Raw genomic sequence first — 16,157 nt, 5'->3', positions numbered from 1 at the left:
GCACATCCGTATCGGTGTGGGGTTTGGTGGTATGGGAGACCAGCCATTGTGGTAGAGGCTAGCCCGTTGGCTGTAGGCTCAGGGGTGAGCCATTGGCTCTATGGCTAGGAGGTGAGCCTGATGCCCGCTCTCTAAGCTCAGTTATGTGTTAGAATGGCTTGTGTCAAGTCATGTGTGCAGGATGGACTCGGTGACGGCCTAACAGTATCTAGCCCGGCTTAGCACCAACAGAACCATCCCAACATGCAAGTCCTACAAATAGCCTCAAAAATAGTTCCAGCCCACACTCCCCTTGGGCTTACTTACCTAGTCTACACGATTGGCTCTGCGTTGTAGTAGCATGTCCACATGACACATCGAACCCATGTGCACTTGATAGTTATGTCTTCTGATGTTGTGCTGTCTGGTTGCTTTGTGCAAGGGCCCGTGCTTATGTTCTTCTCTTCCAGGTTTTTCGATTTTTTATTAAATTGGTGGTCTGTTCTTTCCCTTGTGTGGTGGATGGTTTGAATTTTAGTAACTCACACATTTAAGGGTGGGCTTTTCTGCACCTTATGCTTCGACGGATGGAGATTTTTTGCAGGTTGCAAGTCTTTTGTACTCTGGGCTCCCTGAATCTATCAGGGGCTTTTTAGCTGCTACAATATCTTTGTTGCCTACTAGAAAGCCTGTCCAATCCACATTGCAAAGTACGCAGCAAGTATCACTGAATCATGAAGAGTGTCTGCCAAAAATTTAACACCGACGCCTGAACCACCGGAATCTGGGATAAGTTTATAGAAATATAAGTACACGATTTGATGAGCTGGCGGATGACAGAGGCCCTCCCATGCCCTCTGAAAACCAATGACCTGTCTTAGCAGAACCCTACCTGCAAAAACAAGACCGCTAAACCCTGCACCTCTCCTATCTACCAAAAAGCTGCTAACAAGGAAGGGGGGTGAACAAAGAAGCCTGCTGATGAAGAAATATAGCACTTCACACTGCATTGCGTAATGGTGTTGAAAAAAAGAATAGGATAGATACTCAACGTACAACACAGGATGTACATGATATGTCGTAGACAATGATATGCAATGACCATCTCAAAAAGAAAATTAGCTTTTCCCTTTTATTTCTCTCCTAATCACTCCTTTTAAAGCCCAAAACCTAGATTCTTTCATGATCAACTCATTTCAAGTCAGCCAAATATACCAAAACCAGCTCCACAAAATTCTGAAACTGTTTCCTACCCTCACCAATCTCAGCTTTGAAGGATCCCCTTTTCCTATTCCATGGTAAAAAAATCATACATTGCAACGTCAAATTTTTGAATTTTTGTCTGAAGTGCACATGATGTCTTGACAGCTCTTTTTGCCACTATCATAGATATGTAAACCAAGAAGTGATAACATACCCACCAGCTTTCACTTCTCTAGTTTAGTGCTGGCCCACATGTAGCCTAAGCAAGAAACAAGAGTTCATAACTTCATGCCTAAATTAGAATCATTGCTGCCTTGCAATGAAACTGCCTTTCATGTGCATACTAAACAGAAAAAATATTATAATTTCAACATTGTGAGTTGTCTTTTCTCACGTTTTGTGTATTGCTGAGGGAGACCCTTTTTCGTTGTTGCAACACTGATTCGCATTGGCCTGCTTGAGCAGTAAACACCATTCATCTCTGACATGGCCCGTGTTCTCTCATTTTCATCACCAAATCTCACAAACCCATAGCCCTTAGAGCGGTTTGTGATAGGGTCTATGATGACCTTAGCACCTCTGACCGATGGATACCGAGATCTAAATGTTTCCTGAAGAACGTAATCTGTAACATCAGGTGCAAGATCCCCCACAAATATAGAGTGGTCAGACCCTCCATCCAGACGCTTCTCTCCGGCACCAAATGAGGCCCAGTTGAGCCTGAAGGCTTGCTCTGTTTGGGGCATCAATGTGCCACTGTATGTTTGTAGCACTCTCTCTGCTGCAGAATGAGAGGTAAATTCTACAAATCCATAACCCTCAGAGAGCAAAGTTTGCTTATTTCGAATGACTTTTGCTGACAATATTTGCTGCATCAAAAAATGAAAACATGTTATAATTTTGTGATTCAAAAAAAGGTAAGAAGCCATCTACACCAAATAAAAACGAACACCTTGAAGCTACAATGGACCATAACGCTGCACTGAAAGACTAATTTGAATATACCTCTAGATGAATCAAATGGACAATTTAAACATCAGCTCCATCAGCAAGTATTGACTAGCTAGTACAGCAACCCCACTACCACCATCAGTGCCCAACAGAGGGTATAGAGCTAGGTACCAATATATGATTCCACCCTTCCCCCCCCCCCCCCCCCCCCCCCCCCCCCCCCCCCACCCCCACCCTTAAAACACCACAACATAAGCATGGAAGAACACAAAGAACTGCCTAGATGAATCACGAATCCAACTGAGACAATGTAACCATCAGCTCCACCATGCAAGTATTGACCAAATACTGCATCCCCTGACCCATTTGTGGATTAACAACATATGATCCCAATACAATGCAACACACCCACCCGTAAACTTTTTCTTTTTGACAGTATTGCATATTACCAATGGCAAGTGGTAAAGCCCCCACATAATGAATGAAGTGTATAATAAGAGAGCCAGAATTCAACACCCAAAGTTAGAACTAGCAATAGCAAAAAAAGTGTTTGAATGCTTGGAGAGAGATCTTGCCAATATAAAAAGCAGAAATGCAGAGTCTCTCGGAGGGAGGACATAAAGTAGTAAAAGAAATCCCTCAAAGCTTGCCAAAATGTATGATCAGTTCTAATATGGACCACAAAGTCCAACATCGAACCCCATCCAGAGAAAATAGAGGCATTAAATGTTAGGTGCAGCGGAATGATTGTTTGCGCTTTGCTCAAGATGAGTGCTCCGAACTGTGCTCAAGGTTCCTTTTTGTTCTTATGGAAGGGAGAGCCTTCCGTTCTTAATGGAAAGTGCTATGATCACAAACAAAGTGAATGGACAATGTGCGTGCAAGTGTATGAGACTGAGAGATAGAGAGAAGAGAGATACCACACCAGAGACGTAAAACCCTCCTCCGTAGGCCCCACTCTCGTCGGCGAGAGTGGTCTACTTATTGATTGCACAATGTGGTACAATGACGATGCAATGGACTGATGCAACCTGAAACTATGTCGGTGACGACGACAGGGATGACGACGACGACTTTAGGGCTGAAATCTGTGGTCTTCTAACTGCTGAAAATCTGTTAAACTTGGGGGCTGTTTTGGGTGGCTGAAAACGCAGGTTTTGGCTGCATTTTTGAGGGCTGAAAAAGAGGTTCTTCTGCAATTCTCCAAGGCTAAACCTGCTGCTATCTGTGAGGCTGAAAACGCTGCACTTCCTGCTGCAGCAGATGGCTGAAAATGGAAAACGCTGGGCTGATTGTAGCGTTAGTAAAAACGCTAGCAGGCTGGGACTATGGCGATGATTGAAGGGCTGAATCGCTAGGCTAGAGGGACTGTAGGCGATGCCAAAACTGGAAACGCCAGGCTAGGACTGTTGATGAAGACAAAAAACGCTAGGCTCATGGAGAGGGAAATGCCAAGGTTGGGGGGTACTACGGGTTCTTGCTGAGAAGATGCCTGTTGAGCGGGGAGCTCCTGCTGCTTCTTCTGCCATTTAGTGCTAACTTGGGTTTGCTTATATACAAACTTAGCAAAATTGCCCTACCTACTTTTGTTGGGAAGTCACTTAAAAATAATAAGTGAAAAATGTCAAAAATAGGGAAAATAGGCTAAATGCACTGGAAAATTCCCCTAACTAATTCTAATGGATTCTGATGGGAATGCTTGATGATCATGCTGTGTGCAACCAGAGGATATACATCTACACCAAGTGACTGGGCATGCACGGTCTACGAATAGACTCACAAAAATGCCAGATCACTTCTAAATCTAGACTGACTGGATTGACTAAACCCTGATCATGCTGTAGCTTGTCCACGGACACATAGGGTTGGATGTGTCACATGACATCCCCTCCTTTTCAAAGGTACTCATACCGAACTGTATGGCGTCGAGGGAGATCGACAATAGCATCCGGAATCCTCGAAGGGACTCATCGTCGGCCCACTCTGATGTGTGGGTCGTGCAGTACGTGAACTTCATAAAGGTCTGCAACGCTTGCTTCTTTAGGCCGCGCCGAAAGCGACACAAAGTCTTCTCTGGGTCCTTCAATGCTTCAACTTCGTCGAGAGTCATGCTTCTTTCTTCTTCAAGAATCTCCATGGCTGAAAATTCCTGAAAGTATTTCCAACGCAAAACCATAAGCATACCTATTTTATGTAAAGTGAGTGGAAAAAATCTCGTCTTTCTCAAAGACTGTGCATGCAATGTAGATGAACCAATAGACGGAATGCCAAACCGTTCACCACATACACGCAAACAATGAGATCGAATCTTTCTCTTATGATCTAGAGCAATCAACTGTGGCAAAACACAATGGAAATGCCCATGCTTGGTGTTCATACTTTTATGTGCTCTTTCTACAACTATATCATGCCAAGGAAGAGACATGGAATGTGACTTCCTTACATATATACTTTTCAGCTTTTCATGAAAAATCCGCATACATTCGTGCTCATCCATGAGAGAAACGTGCTCAACATACAATATGTTATGCCTAGCAAAAGGGATCACATAACGATGCTCACTAAAATACAAGAAACGATCACGAATGAAATACTCGAACAATGCGTGTGCGAACACATAATACTTCATGTGAGGGTTCTGTTGACCTAGGCTCGAGAGCCAAGATCGATCCTTCGTGATTGATCGAATCTGCAACGAGGTTAGTGTCGCTAGAAAAAGCATCAACTAACACATCATCATTCTTGTGAACAATCACATCTTCTTCATCCAACTCATCATGCTTGTGAGAAATCACATCTTTATCATGCAAATCATCATGCTTATCTTTGTCATCCAAACCATCATGTAAATCATTATCATTCAAATCATCATGCTTCTCATCATCATGCAAATTCTATGTGTCATGCTGTGGAGAAAAAGAGACTGAGAGAGTCTCCTTCTCCTGAATCCTTTCAATCTTGTCCTGCATATTAGCAATGAGAGATGGAGAATGAACAATGTCCTCTCCATGAATGATAATAGGAGAATCACTTTTGGCATTGAGAGTTAAAGTGTTAGCCTCAAAATCAATGAGAGCATTATTATCACGAAACCATCGAATGCCCAAAATCATATCGCATCCTGAGAGAGGAGAAACAACAAATCGTCTAGTGAAAGCAGCTTGTTGAATTGCAAACAACACATCAAGGCACTCCTCCATGAGGAGAGCGTCCATACCGGGAACAAAGCCAGAGACCTGATAGGAGATCTCGGACTAACTTCGAGGCGGGCTCTCTCAACAAGAGAGGGACTGATCACATCATGCATACTACATGGGTCAAACAATATGACAAAACGCTGCCCCGACGTACCACCATAAAATTTAATGAGAGAATCATCAATGGGAGGATCCTGAGAAACTTGGGGCACACTCGTGTTATCATTCATTGCATTGACAGAGGAAGTGGTTCTGTGGATTCTTTAGATTCATTAGATTCAAGCTTAGGATATGTTCTTTTTATGTGACCCTTAATGTGAAATGAAAACAACGACCTTCCTTAGAATAAGTGCTTTGCTCTTCCGACGTGATGTATCCTCCTATAATTCCTTGTGCTACCTTTTCATCTGGATAAGCTTAGGTTTAGCAATTGTGTTAGCCTTACCCTTAGATTCATTGGAAGAATTCTTTTCTGAGAGACTGTTGGAAGATTGGTTAGAAGAGTTACCATTCTTACCCGTCTTACCATTCTTACCATTCTGAGGGTTCTAAGAAGTCTGCGAGGTACTTGTGGAAGTCTTGTTCTCCTTAGGCTTTCCCTTGTTGTGCTTGATCTCCTGTGCGAGAGCAATCGCTACCGCCTTGTTCAGATAGATTGGATCGAGCACCTCGACATCGTACTTGATATACTCGTCCAATCCAAAGAGAAAAGCCTCTTTGCGCTCATCATCCGATTTGTGTAATTGGGTACCTAGCTGTACTAAGGTGGCATAAACCGCGCCTTGAGCTTGTTTTGGAAATCAACCCAATTGAAGGGAAGGGGCGTGAATTCGTCGGCTTCCTCTAGGTGCACGGCTAGCTGTGCCTCTTGCCATGCATGGTACCAATATGGCATCATTGGCAAGGTACATAGCTGCCGTCAAAACCTTGCTATTTCCTGTCTTCTTAGTTGTCGCAAACTAAGCATTAAATTGATGCAACTAAGAATGAATAATTGTAGCATCCATCTTACCGTCATACTTACTGAAAGTCAACTTCTCTGTGACTGGATGGTTGGAATCCGCGGCGTGGCTTGCGCGACTTGATGAACTCCCACGATCTTTGGGTGGTTCGGTCTTCGAGGCAAGTACCTGTCGAACCAATTCTTGAGTTCGTAGTTCTATTTGAGCCTCTTCCTCGACCTCCAAGGCCGCGCTTCGTATTGCCTCTTCTGCCTTTATTGGTTGTTTTCTTTCTGAGCGTGCGTTGCGCTCGCGTTCTAAAGCAAGGCGATTATCTTCTTGTTGTGCGGCTAGTCTTACGTTTCTTTTGTCGCGCTCGCCGTCCTTAGCTGCTTGCTCACGGTCCTTAGCTTCTTGTTGTTCTGCTTTGCTTGCGAACTGTGCCAACGCAACTCGATTCGTTCCTTGTTGTTATGCCATCATGTCCAACATCGACTTGGCCATCATCTCCATAAGAGTTAGTACAACTGGTGGCATAAATGGCGAAGAGGGAGGGTCGAAAAAATCTACTGGTGGGAAAAAATCTTCGGCACCTCTCTCATGCTCATCACCTGTATACGAAGTATCCATTCCGCTTCGGGTGACGACCATGCACTATGATCTTTGGTTCTTAAGTTCACGAGGAACTTGGGTTCTTGAGGGTCTTGGGTTCTTGGGTTCTTGAGGATCTTGAGGTTTTCTTTCGCTTGCAAATCGCCTTTGAGAAGGATCTTCTCTTCACCCGAATTCTACTCTTTTCCGTGGACGCACCCTTTGGCGGCGTTGCGCTCACACCAAGGTTCCTTTTTCCCACCTCACGTCAATTGGCCGGCCGCTAAGTGCACGGTCCGCTCTCAATGAGTGCAAAGAGACACAAGGGGAGGCTGGACAAGCCCTTCTTTCTTGGGGTTCCTGTCACTCTTCAAAAAACACGATTAGGAATCGACACGACCAAGCGAACTTGGATTCGTGCAACCGCAACAAGCAAAAAAAATTATGTGGTACTTGTGGTTCTTTCCTTGAGTGATACAGAACACTACGAAAGCTCTGATGCCAATGTTACGTGCAGCGGAATGATTGTTTGTGCTTTGCTCAAGATGAGTGCTCCGAAATGTGCTCTCCTTTTTGTTCTTATGGAAGGGAGAGCCTTCCGTTCTTAATGGAAAGTGCTATGATCACAAACAAAGTGAATGGACACTGTGCGTGCAAGTGTATGAGACTGAGAGATAGAGAGGAGAGATATACGACACCAGAGACGTTGTAAAACCCTCCTCCGAAGACCCCACTCTCGTCGGCGAGAGTGGTCTAGTTATTGATTGCACAAAGTGGTACAATGACGATGCAATGGACTGATGCAACCTGAAACTATGCTGGTGACAACGACGGGGATGACGACGACGACTTTAGGGCTGAAATCTGTGGTCTTCTAACTGCTGAAAATCTGCTGAACTTGGGGGCTGTTTTGGGTGGCTGAAAACACAGGTTTTGGCTGCGTTTTTGAGGGCTGAAAAAGAGGTTCTTCTGCAATTCTCCAAGGCTGAACCTCCTGCTATCTGTGAGGCTGAAAACGTTGCACTTCCTGCTGCAGCAGATGGCTGGAAATGGAAAACGCTGGGCTGATTGTAGCGTTAGTAAAGACGCTAGCAGGCTGGGACTATGGCGATGATTTAAGGGCTGAATCGCCAGGCTAGAGGGACTGTAGGCGATGCCAAAACTGGAAATGCCAGGCTAGGACTGATGATGAAGACCAAAAACGCTAGGCTCATGGAGAGGAAAACGCCAAGGTTGGGGGGTATTGCGGGTTTGTCACAAATTGATGACGTGGCGGACAGCCTACTTTCTGGCTGAAACCCTAAAATTCCTGCAAACCCTAAAATCTGCCAGAACCCTAATTTGCAGGAAACCCTAATTTCAGGCTGAAACCCTAATTCAGAAAACCCTAATTCTGCCGGGGGTGCCACGTGGTAGCAACAATACGGATTTCCGCGTTTTTCGGCGGAATTTGCACTGGCAGCTTTTCTTGCTTTTTCTACGCAAATAGCAAGAGAAAGAGAGAGAAAAAAGTCTTTTGCTTTCTTTTGGGACTCTCAGAGAGAGAGAAAGAGCAGATGCCTTTGCTTTCAGGGCTTTTGATTTTGAAGCTTTTGGGGCTCTGCTCTTGGGCATCCCTTGTAACCTTTAAATAAGTGGTGAGGGCTTCACTTCTTAGGGCACTTCTTAGGGCATCTGGACGCAGAGTCTGAGAGTGAAACCCTAGCCACTCTCTTGTATTTTGATCTAATTAATATAAAAAGAAATACCGAAAGAGGCGCCAGTCTTTGGGGCCAATATCTCTAGGCACGGAACTCCGCCGGGCCAGTGCAAATCTATTGTGATCTGTGAATTGTTTTGAAGTGGTTATTTGGTGCTGTCGCGGTTGATTCTTGACTTGGAGTGTCCAAGTCTGTTACAGTGGTATCACAGCACGGTCGATTTCTCTTCTACGGGAAATCCGATCCCCAATTTTTTTTCCACGGCAATTATGGCTTCACGCAAGGATCAGTCGACTCCCTCTGCATCTGGAGATGCGGGTAGGGATCACAACGAAGATTCACACAGAGAGTATGGCCCGCCTCTGCCTACTCAGGCGGAGCAAAGAGAGATGAAGCGTCGTCAATTGATCGGCGATGCAACAAAGATGATGCTCAGTTTTGCGAAGGATCCGAAATTGGCAAAATATACGAGCAAGACTTCTTTTCAGGAAGTGCATGCGCAGTGGCAGAAAACCACTACACCACCCTTGAAACCCGCTCTCAAGAAACCTTCTGATCACAAACAGTATACAGAGAAGGAATTACAAGAGGTGGTTGATGCACGGATTGCTCAGCTTTTTGACGCACAAAAGAAAGCCAAAAAGCACAACAAAAAGCAGAAGAAAAGCACTGACTTCCCGGGATATTTGGGTCGTCAGTCAACATTCGACAAGGAAAAGAAACAGAAGAAGCGTGTTCGATTTGAAGGAGTACCCAGTTCTTCTTCTTCTTCTTCTTCTTCTTCTGACAGTTCTTCTAGCTCTTCAGATTCTAGCGAAGAAGACAAAAAAGGTAAAAAGCGAAGCAAGAAACAAAGCTTCGGAAAGGGCAAGAAAAAGGAAAAGAAGACTAAATCTCGCCCCGAGACTGACAGTTCTATTGAGGACTCGTCTATAGACATCTCAGATTCTGATGATGGAAACTTCTATGCGAACAAGAAGAATTTTTACAAAGCCAACCAATATGACTTTCTCGAAGATAAAAGCAAGAAAGTCCGAGAGTGTAAGAAAGGTGGCCACTCCATCAAGTTTGATACTTTTTCAGGATACTCAGATGCTTCGAAGGCTTTGTCTTTTATACAGCAGTTTGACATTGCTTTCGCGGGAGAACGCTATTCAGAGCACTCCAAGATTCAGAGAGCTACCTCTTACCTTAAGGGGAATGCTCGTACTTGGTGGTCCACACTTCTTTTAAACAAGACTGCAGCAGTTAAATGGCTGAAATTTTAAAAGCTTTTTATTTCTTCTTGGTTGACGCAAGAATATGAACGAGATATACGAGCTGCTTGGAACCATCTTCGGATGACCAAGAAAGATACAATCAATGCTTATTGTGAAAGATTCAGGAGCTCTTTTCTACCCGCCTCTTCATTCAAGAAGATCTCGTTCAGAGAACAGATTGAGCGGTTCACCTTGGGCCTACCTACAGAGATCCGAGATCACTGCTTGGAACAGAAGTCAGCTTCTATTCAGCAGTTGATGAGTCATGCAAAGCGGGGCTTTGCCATTCACTCTGGCAGTCTGACCTACCCCATAGATGAGGCCATGACACAACAAGCCGAACAGACTTCTGGGAATGAAAGTAGAAAGAAAAAGAGCAACCAAGAGAAAAAGGATGCACAACCCAAGCTTACTCCCGAGGAGAGAGCTCGCTTCATCAGAGAGGGGAAGTGCTTTGGATGCGGGGAACAAGGACATATCTCCGCGAAGTGCCCTAAAAAGGCACAGAAAGAACAGAATGATAAGACGACGACAGGCTTGAGAGTTCAACAGCAGACAGCTAAGGAACGTAGCAGAAAAGGCAGATAGAAAAACAGAACTGGTACCACATGGTGTGGGACTTGCACCGAATCTAATGAATGGAAGTACAAACTTCGCCGCTTTTGGGACAAAGTGCAGGATCGGAAAGCTCTTTTGAAGGAGCCAACGCCAACTTCTTTTCACTTGGAATTGGCGGCTCGATTTGGAAATTACGCTCGACAACTGACGCCACAGGCGGAGGTAGTTCAACTGGCACCCGGATGGGATATTGCCATTACACCAAGCATTGGCAAACTTCGTTTGCAAAGACAGGGGTGTTCAGGGCACGCGAGTGACGTTCTACTCAGGATCCCTTGGTACCACAAGAACTACGCCGTGGTTGACTACAGGGCCGAGAAAGCGACTTTGATAAATGAAGGGCTTTGAGATTGTACTTGATGAACTTCAGTTTCTTACTCATTCTTTTGGGAGAGAACTAAACGATGGATAAAGGTTGAATATGTTTTGACCTAATCAAAAGAACGCCGAGATTTTTCTCCACATTCATGCCGATTGCTTTTCAGAGGGCCTGAAGATCAAACCATTGATCTGATACCTGGACGCACGCCACCGAACTGGCCACCTTACCGTGTGAGCCGAGTCCAGAATGAAAAGGTTATGAACCCCGTGAAAGACCTCTTGGAAAAGGGTCTTGTCCAGCATAGTACTTCACCGTATTGCTCTCCATTGTTGTTGGATTTGGAGAAAGACGGATCTTGGAGAATGTGCATCGATTATAGCGCTCTCAACAAAATCACCATCAAGAACAGATTTCCAATTCCTAGGATCGATGTCGAGTAATCGATGATATACTCGACAGGTTACAGGGATTTGCCTACAATAACACGATACACTCTTCGACGCGGAAGACGCCATTTGAGATTGTGGAAAGTGCTGCGAAGGTTCCATCCTTTCGGAGCACAAAAGATTAGATATTTGAAGCGGAGGAATATTCGCGAGATTTGGATACGGCTTTTGCCAAGGTTCGCGAGACTTTGCAACAGTCTCAAGAACGACAGAAAAAGGCAACGGATCGCCATCGTCGCTACTTGAAACTGAAGAAGGATGATTGGGTGCTCTTACGCTTTGAGAAGGCACACCTAAGAAAGAAAAAGAAGGAGCGGCTTTTTTTCCAAAGCTTAGTATGCGATACTACGGACCTTTCCAGATTACTGAAAAGATAAATGATGTCTCCTTCCGATTGAAACTGCCAGATACTTGGAGGATTCACGATGCATTGCATGTGAGTCTCTTGAAACCTGTTAAGGGTGATGTGCCTGATGATGGGGAGCCCGATGAGCAACCCGAAGTGGAAGAAAACGAGGAGATCCTTGTTCCTGAACAGATTTTGGCACATAACGATACAAAGACTAAAGGTAAAGTCCGAAGGCGGTTCTTGGTTAAGTTCAAGAATTATCCTGCACTAGATGCGAAGTGGATGGAGGAGGAGGACCTAGCAGATACTCCTCAAATTGTGAAACTTTACCTCGATGTTTTGGTTTAGCATAGTCTACTCCAAACGGAACCCAGAAATTCAGCTTGGCCGGAGATCTGGTGCAGTGGGATGCACAAGAAGGGAGTTACTCCGCTCCTTTGTCAACAGATGCCTTGATTTTGATACTAAAGTCACTGACGTCTCTTTGAGCTTCACGGATACTAAGAGCTGATAGTATTCTGCTCGATAACATTATGATGGAATTCCTGATAATGATACATTTGTTCTTGACTTCTTTTGAGTGCAGGAATTGATAGACGAAATGACTGCAGCATTTTGGTCTGATTGATCTCGAATAGACATGGTTGCAATAGGGGTTAGTCAATCGGACATCGATGAGGTCCCGATTGGACCTAGATGTGATTGCTAGCTACATTGCCGATAAATCATGGTCTAAGATCCGAATGAATGTTGAATGTCATGTGATGTCGTGTGATGTGACTGTCGATTTTGTACATGTGCTAGATGTGTGTTCCTAGTACGTAGGTACTAACAGTTAGTGTCTGCTAAGACGGTTTATGGCTTTTGTCGGTTTTGCAGGCGTAATCGCGGTCGATTACAATGCTTTCAAAAGGGGGGTATGTCACAAAGTGATGACGTGGCAGACAGCAGAAACCCTAATTTTTGGCTGAAACCTTAAAATTCCTACAAACTCTAAAATCTGCCAAAAACCCTAATTTGCAGGAAACCCTAATTTCAGGCTGAAACCCTAATTCTGCGGGGGTGCCACGTGGCAGCAGAGCAGTACGGATTTCCGAGTTTTCCAACGGAATTTGCACTGGCAGCTTTTCTTGCTTTTTCTACGCAAATAGCAAGAGAAAGAGAGAGAGAAAAGATGCTTTTGCTTTCAGGGCTTTTGATTTTGAAGCTTTTGGGGCTCTGCCTTTGGGCATCCCTTGTAACCTTTAAATAAGTGGTGAGGGCTTCACTTCTCAGGGCATTTGGACGCAGAGTCTGAGAGTGAAACCCTAGCCACTCTCTTGTACTTTGATCTGATTAATATAAAAAGAAATACCGAAAGGGACGCCAGTCTTTGGGGCCAATATCTCTAGGCACGGAACTCCGTCGGGCCAGTGCAAATCTATTGTGATCTGTGAATTGTTTTGAAGTGGTTATTTGGTGCTGTCGCGGTTGATTCTTGACTTGGAGTGTCCAAGTCTGTTACAGGGTTCTTGCTGAGAAGATGCCTGTTGAGCGGGGGGCTCCTGTTGCTTCTTCTGCCATTTAGTGCTTACTTGGGTTTGCTTATATACAAACTTAGAAAAATTGCCCTACCTACTTTTGTTGGGAAGTCACTTAAAAATAATAAGTGAAAATGTCAAAAATAGGGAAAATAGGCTAAATGCACTGGAAAATTCCCCTAACTGATTGTAATGAATTCTGATGGGAATACTGATGATCATGCTGTGTGCAACTAGAGGATATGCATCTACACCAAGTGACTAGGCATGCACGGTCTACGAATAGACTCACAAAAGTGCCAGATCACTGCTAAATCTAGACTGGCTGGACTAACTTAACCCTGATCATGCTGTAGCTTGTCCACGGACACATAGGGTTGGATGTGTCACGTGACATTAAATGAAGTATAAGAGATGATACCAAATATCCAAAACCATTGTTCCGAGTGAGCAACAGGAACTTCTACATGAAGGTATCTAGAAACATGTGAAAAGAGAACTCAAGGGTCAAAGCATGACTCTCAGCTTGACACCGATAGTGCCCATCGGACACACACTCATTTACAAAATGACACATTTCACTTGCAACTACCCCTTGCACTGGCAAGGTAATTGGCTAGGGCTGATTTAGTGAGAAGCTTAGGATCGGGGTCTCTCAATGGCTCCATCTTTCCTTATTGACAAGGATTTGAAGCAAAAGATAAGGGACCGCATTTAGACTCTCTAAAAAGGGAATTATAGGCCACATAATTGGTTGCTCTTTCTCCCAAAGCAGAAGCAAGAATTGTCTAAATGCCACTATATCACCGATGATAGGCACGTAGAGGACGCCTTGCCCTTCCCTTCCCTTCCCTTCCCTTCGGTCACCTGGCGTTTTCAACCTTGTTCAAGCGAAACTTGCTCCGTAACCCATACTCTCTAGAGTATTAGGTTGTGTCGATGGACTCTTTCGCGCAATGTAGCGAAAACCCCTTGGAAGGGCTCCCCCTGCTTCTTGCAACAGGGCCTGCAACCATAGTTGCCAAGAAACTCATTTCTTCAATCAAAGAGATTTACGATACGTTTCAAACGTTTCGAAACTTCTCTTGAACATTTCAAAGAAGAATGCTGTCTACTAGTGTTTTAAGTCACAGGGTCTTGCCCATATGTTACTTTGACTGAAGCTTTCAACTTCAAGGTGATTTTTTTAATCTCCTGGTCTTTTAATGTCGATTTGTGTGTACATGTGTTATAAATGTAAGCTCTAAGCATATATATTTATGGCTTGACACTCAAAGATTTTGACGAAACTTCTATTGTGGCGTTTCATAAACTAGTTGAAACTGTTTCGAAACTTTTGAAACTCGTTTCATGTGTAACATTTCAAAACTTCATGGCTACTATGCCTGTAGCGAACCCTGCAAGACAGGCCCTACATCGAGTTGCTTTTGCTCATCTTTTCTCACTCTACTTTATGTGTGGATGTGTGAGTTTGTGAGTGTCGGGTGTGTGTGGTTTCTGCGATCTTTGTTTTCCTCATGCTTCTAAATTGACTTTTAGGTGAGCGAGCGTACGTGTGTGTGTGTTGCGGGGAAGGGAGAGGGGGGTAAGAGAAGCTTGTTTTGTAGAGAAGGTTTTTTGTTTAATTTCATTGGCTTTTTTACTTGCTGTTTCTTTCCTTGTCCTCCTTATTCCTCGTTCACTGTCTTCTTGGAGTTCCCTCCCTAGCTGTGTGTCAGAACTGAACTGAACTGAAAGAGAGAGAGAGAGAGAGAGAGAGAGAGAGAGAGAGAGAGAGACGGCATAGGGATGTCAGGTCCCAACCCTCAAGGGCCCCCTTGCTCTGTTGCCAGAGAAGCACTTTCTTTATTCTTGCACAATGCCAATACAATGACTTAATGCTGAGATGTTGATGCTAAGGGATACTGATGTTGTGGTACTTGATGACGACTATGTCGACGATGCCGATGATGTCGAGGACGACTGTGACGATGACGACGATGTAGTCGTCAAGTCCGGCATTTGCGATGACGATGACATTGAATGTGTCGTCGTCAAGATAGGGATCTGTGATGACAATGACGATGTCGACGACGACAGCGTTAAGGCTACAAACTAAAAACGCTCGATGGTCTCCTTGGGATCTGCTATTGTGGCGGTACAGCGGCCTGAATATGCAACCGCTTCGCAGGGCTAGGACTGAAATGCAAAAACGCTGGCTGATTTAGGTTGAAATTGCAAAACGCTACAATCGTATTCTTCTCTCTCTCTCTCTCTCTCTCTCTCTCTCTCTCTCTCTCTCTCTCTCTCTCTCTCTCTCTCTCTCTCAGCACCTTCATTCACAGTAGCATTCACTTTGTTTGTGATCATTGCACTCTCTTTGAAAGGAACGGAAGGCTCTCCGTAAGTAAAAAGAACCCTCGAACACAGTTCGGAGCACTCATCTTGAGCAATATCAACATTCACTTCCGCTGCACCTTACACTGTGGTCCTCAGGAGCCACCTTTGGCAAGTGGACCAAGCTGATAGCTCCTTGTCAGCTCCAGTGCAATGCTTTGTTGCTCACCTATTGGCACCCTCCTTGTAAGGATTCTAGGTACTAATCCTTAATTAAGTACTTAAATTCATGATTAAGACTTAAGAAACTTGAACTGAATTCAGAAACAAGACTCAGAAGACTCTGTGTTGATTGATTGAATGTGTCATACAAGAGATCCTTATATAGGAGACGAAGAGACAAATGAAAAGACACGTCTCCTGGTGAAGAGACATGACTTAAGACGTAAAGACACATTCTTTTGGCGAAGAGCTGCAATCATTGGGCGAAAAGTCGCACCCGTAGAGCGAAGGGGTGTAACCAGTCGTCGAAGGAGTGTGGCTTTTGGCGAAGAGACATGTCTTTTGGACGAAGGGGTGTGACCATCCAAGCGTAGGGTCCTTCTTGGCATGGCACTTCGCGTATCTGCAACTAGGAGTAGATGTAATACTGCAATATAGTCACAATCGTGACATTCCCTCCCATTTAAAATAAGAGCCCGTGTCAAAGAAATGACTTCTGATGATAGAACTCTGGAAAAGCATTGAATCTTCAAAAAATTTCAA

At 44.4% G+C, this 16,157-nt stretch overlaps 1 protein-coding gene across 2 annotated transcripts in view; it reads right to left on the bottom strand.

Moving 5' to 3' along the window:
* LOC147447317 (polyadenylate-binding protein RBP47B'-like) overlaps positions 1-16,157 on the bottom strand; it is a 96,818-nt gene that overhangs the window by 73,610 nt on the left and 7,051 nt on the right. For both annotated transcript variants that reach the window (XM_086523160.1, XM_086523161.1), the window contains exon 3: positions 1,577-2,051. In XM_086523160.1, the coding sequence (XP_086379286.1) occupies positions 1,577-2,051 (475 nt within the window). The remainder of the gene's footprint in view (positions 1-1,576; positions 2,052-16,157) is intronic.

The sequence above is a fragment of the Adiantum capillus-veneris genome, chromosome 11 (assembly GCF_014529385.1).
Source record: "Adiantum capillus-veneris isolate H3 chromosome 11, ASM1452938v2, whole genome shotgun sequence".
Taxonomy (NCBI): Eukaryota; Viridiplantae; Streptophyta; class Polypodiopsida; order Polypodiales; family Pteridaceae; genus Adiantum; species Adiantum capillus-veneris.
Note: the sequence above shows the minus strand (reverse complement) of the source record. Positions and strands in the feature narration are given on the sequence as shown.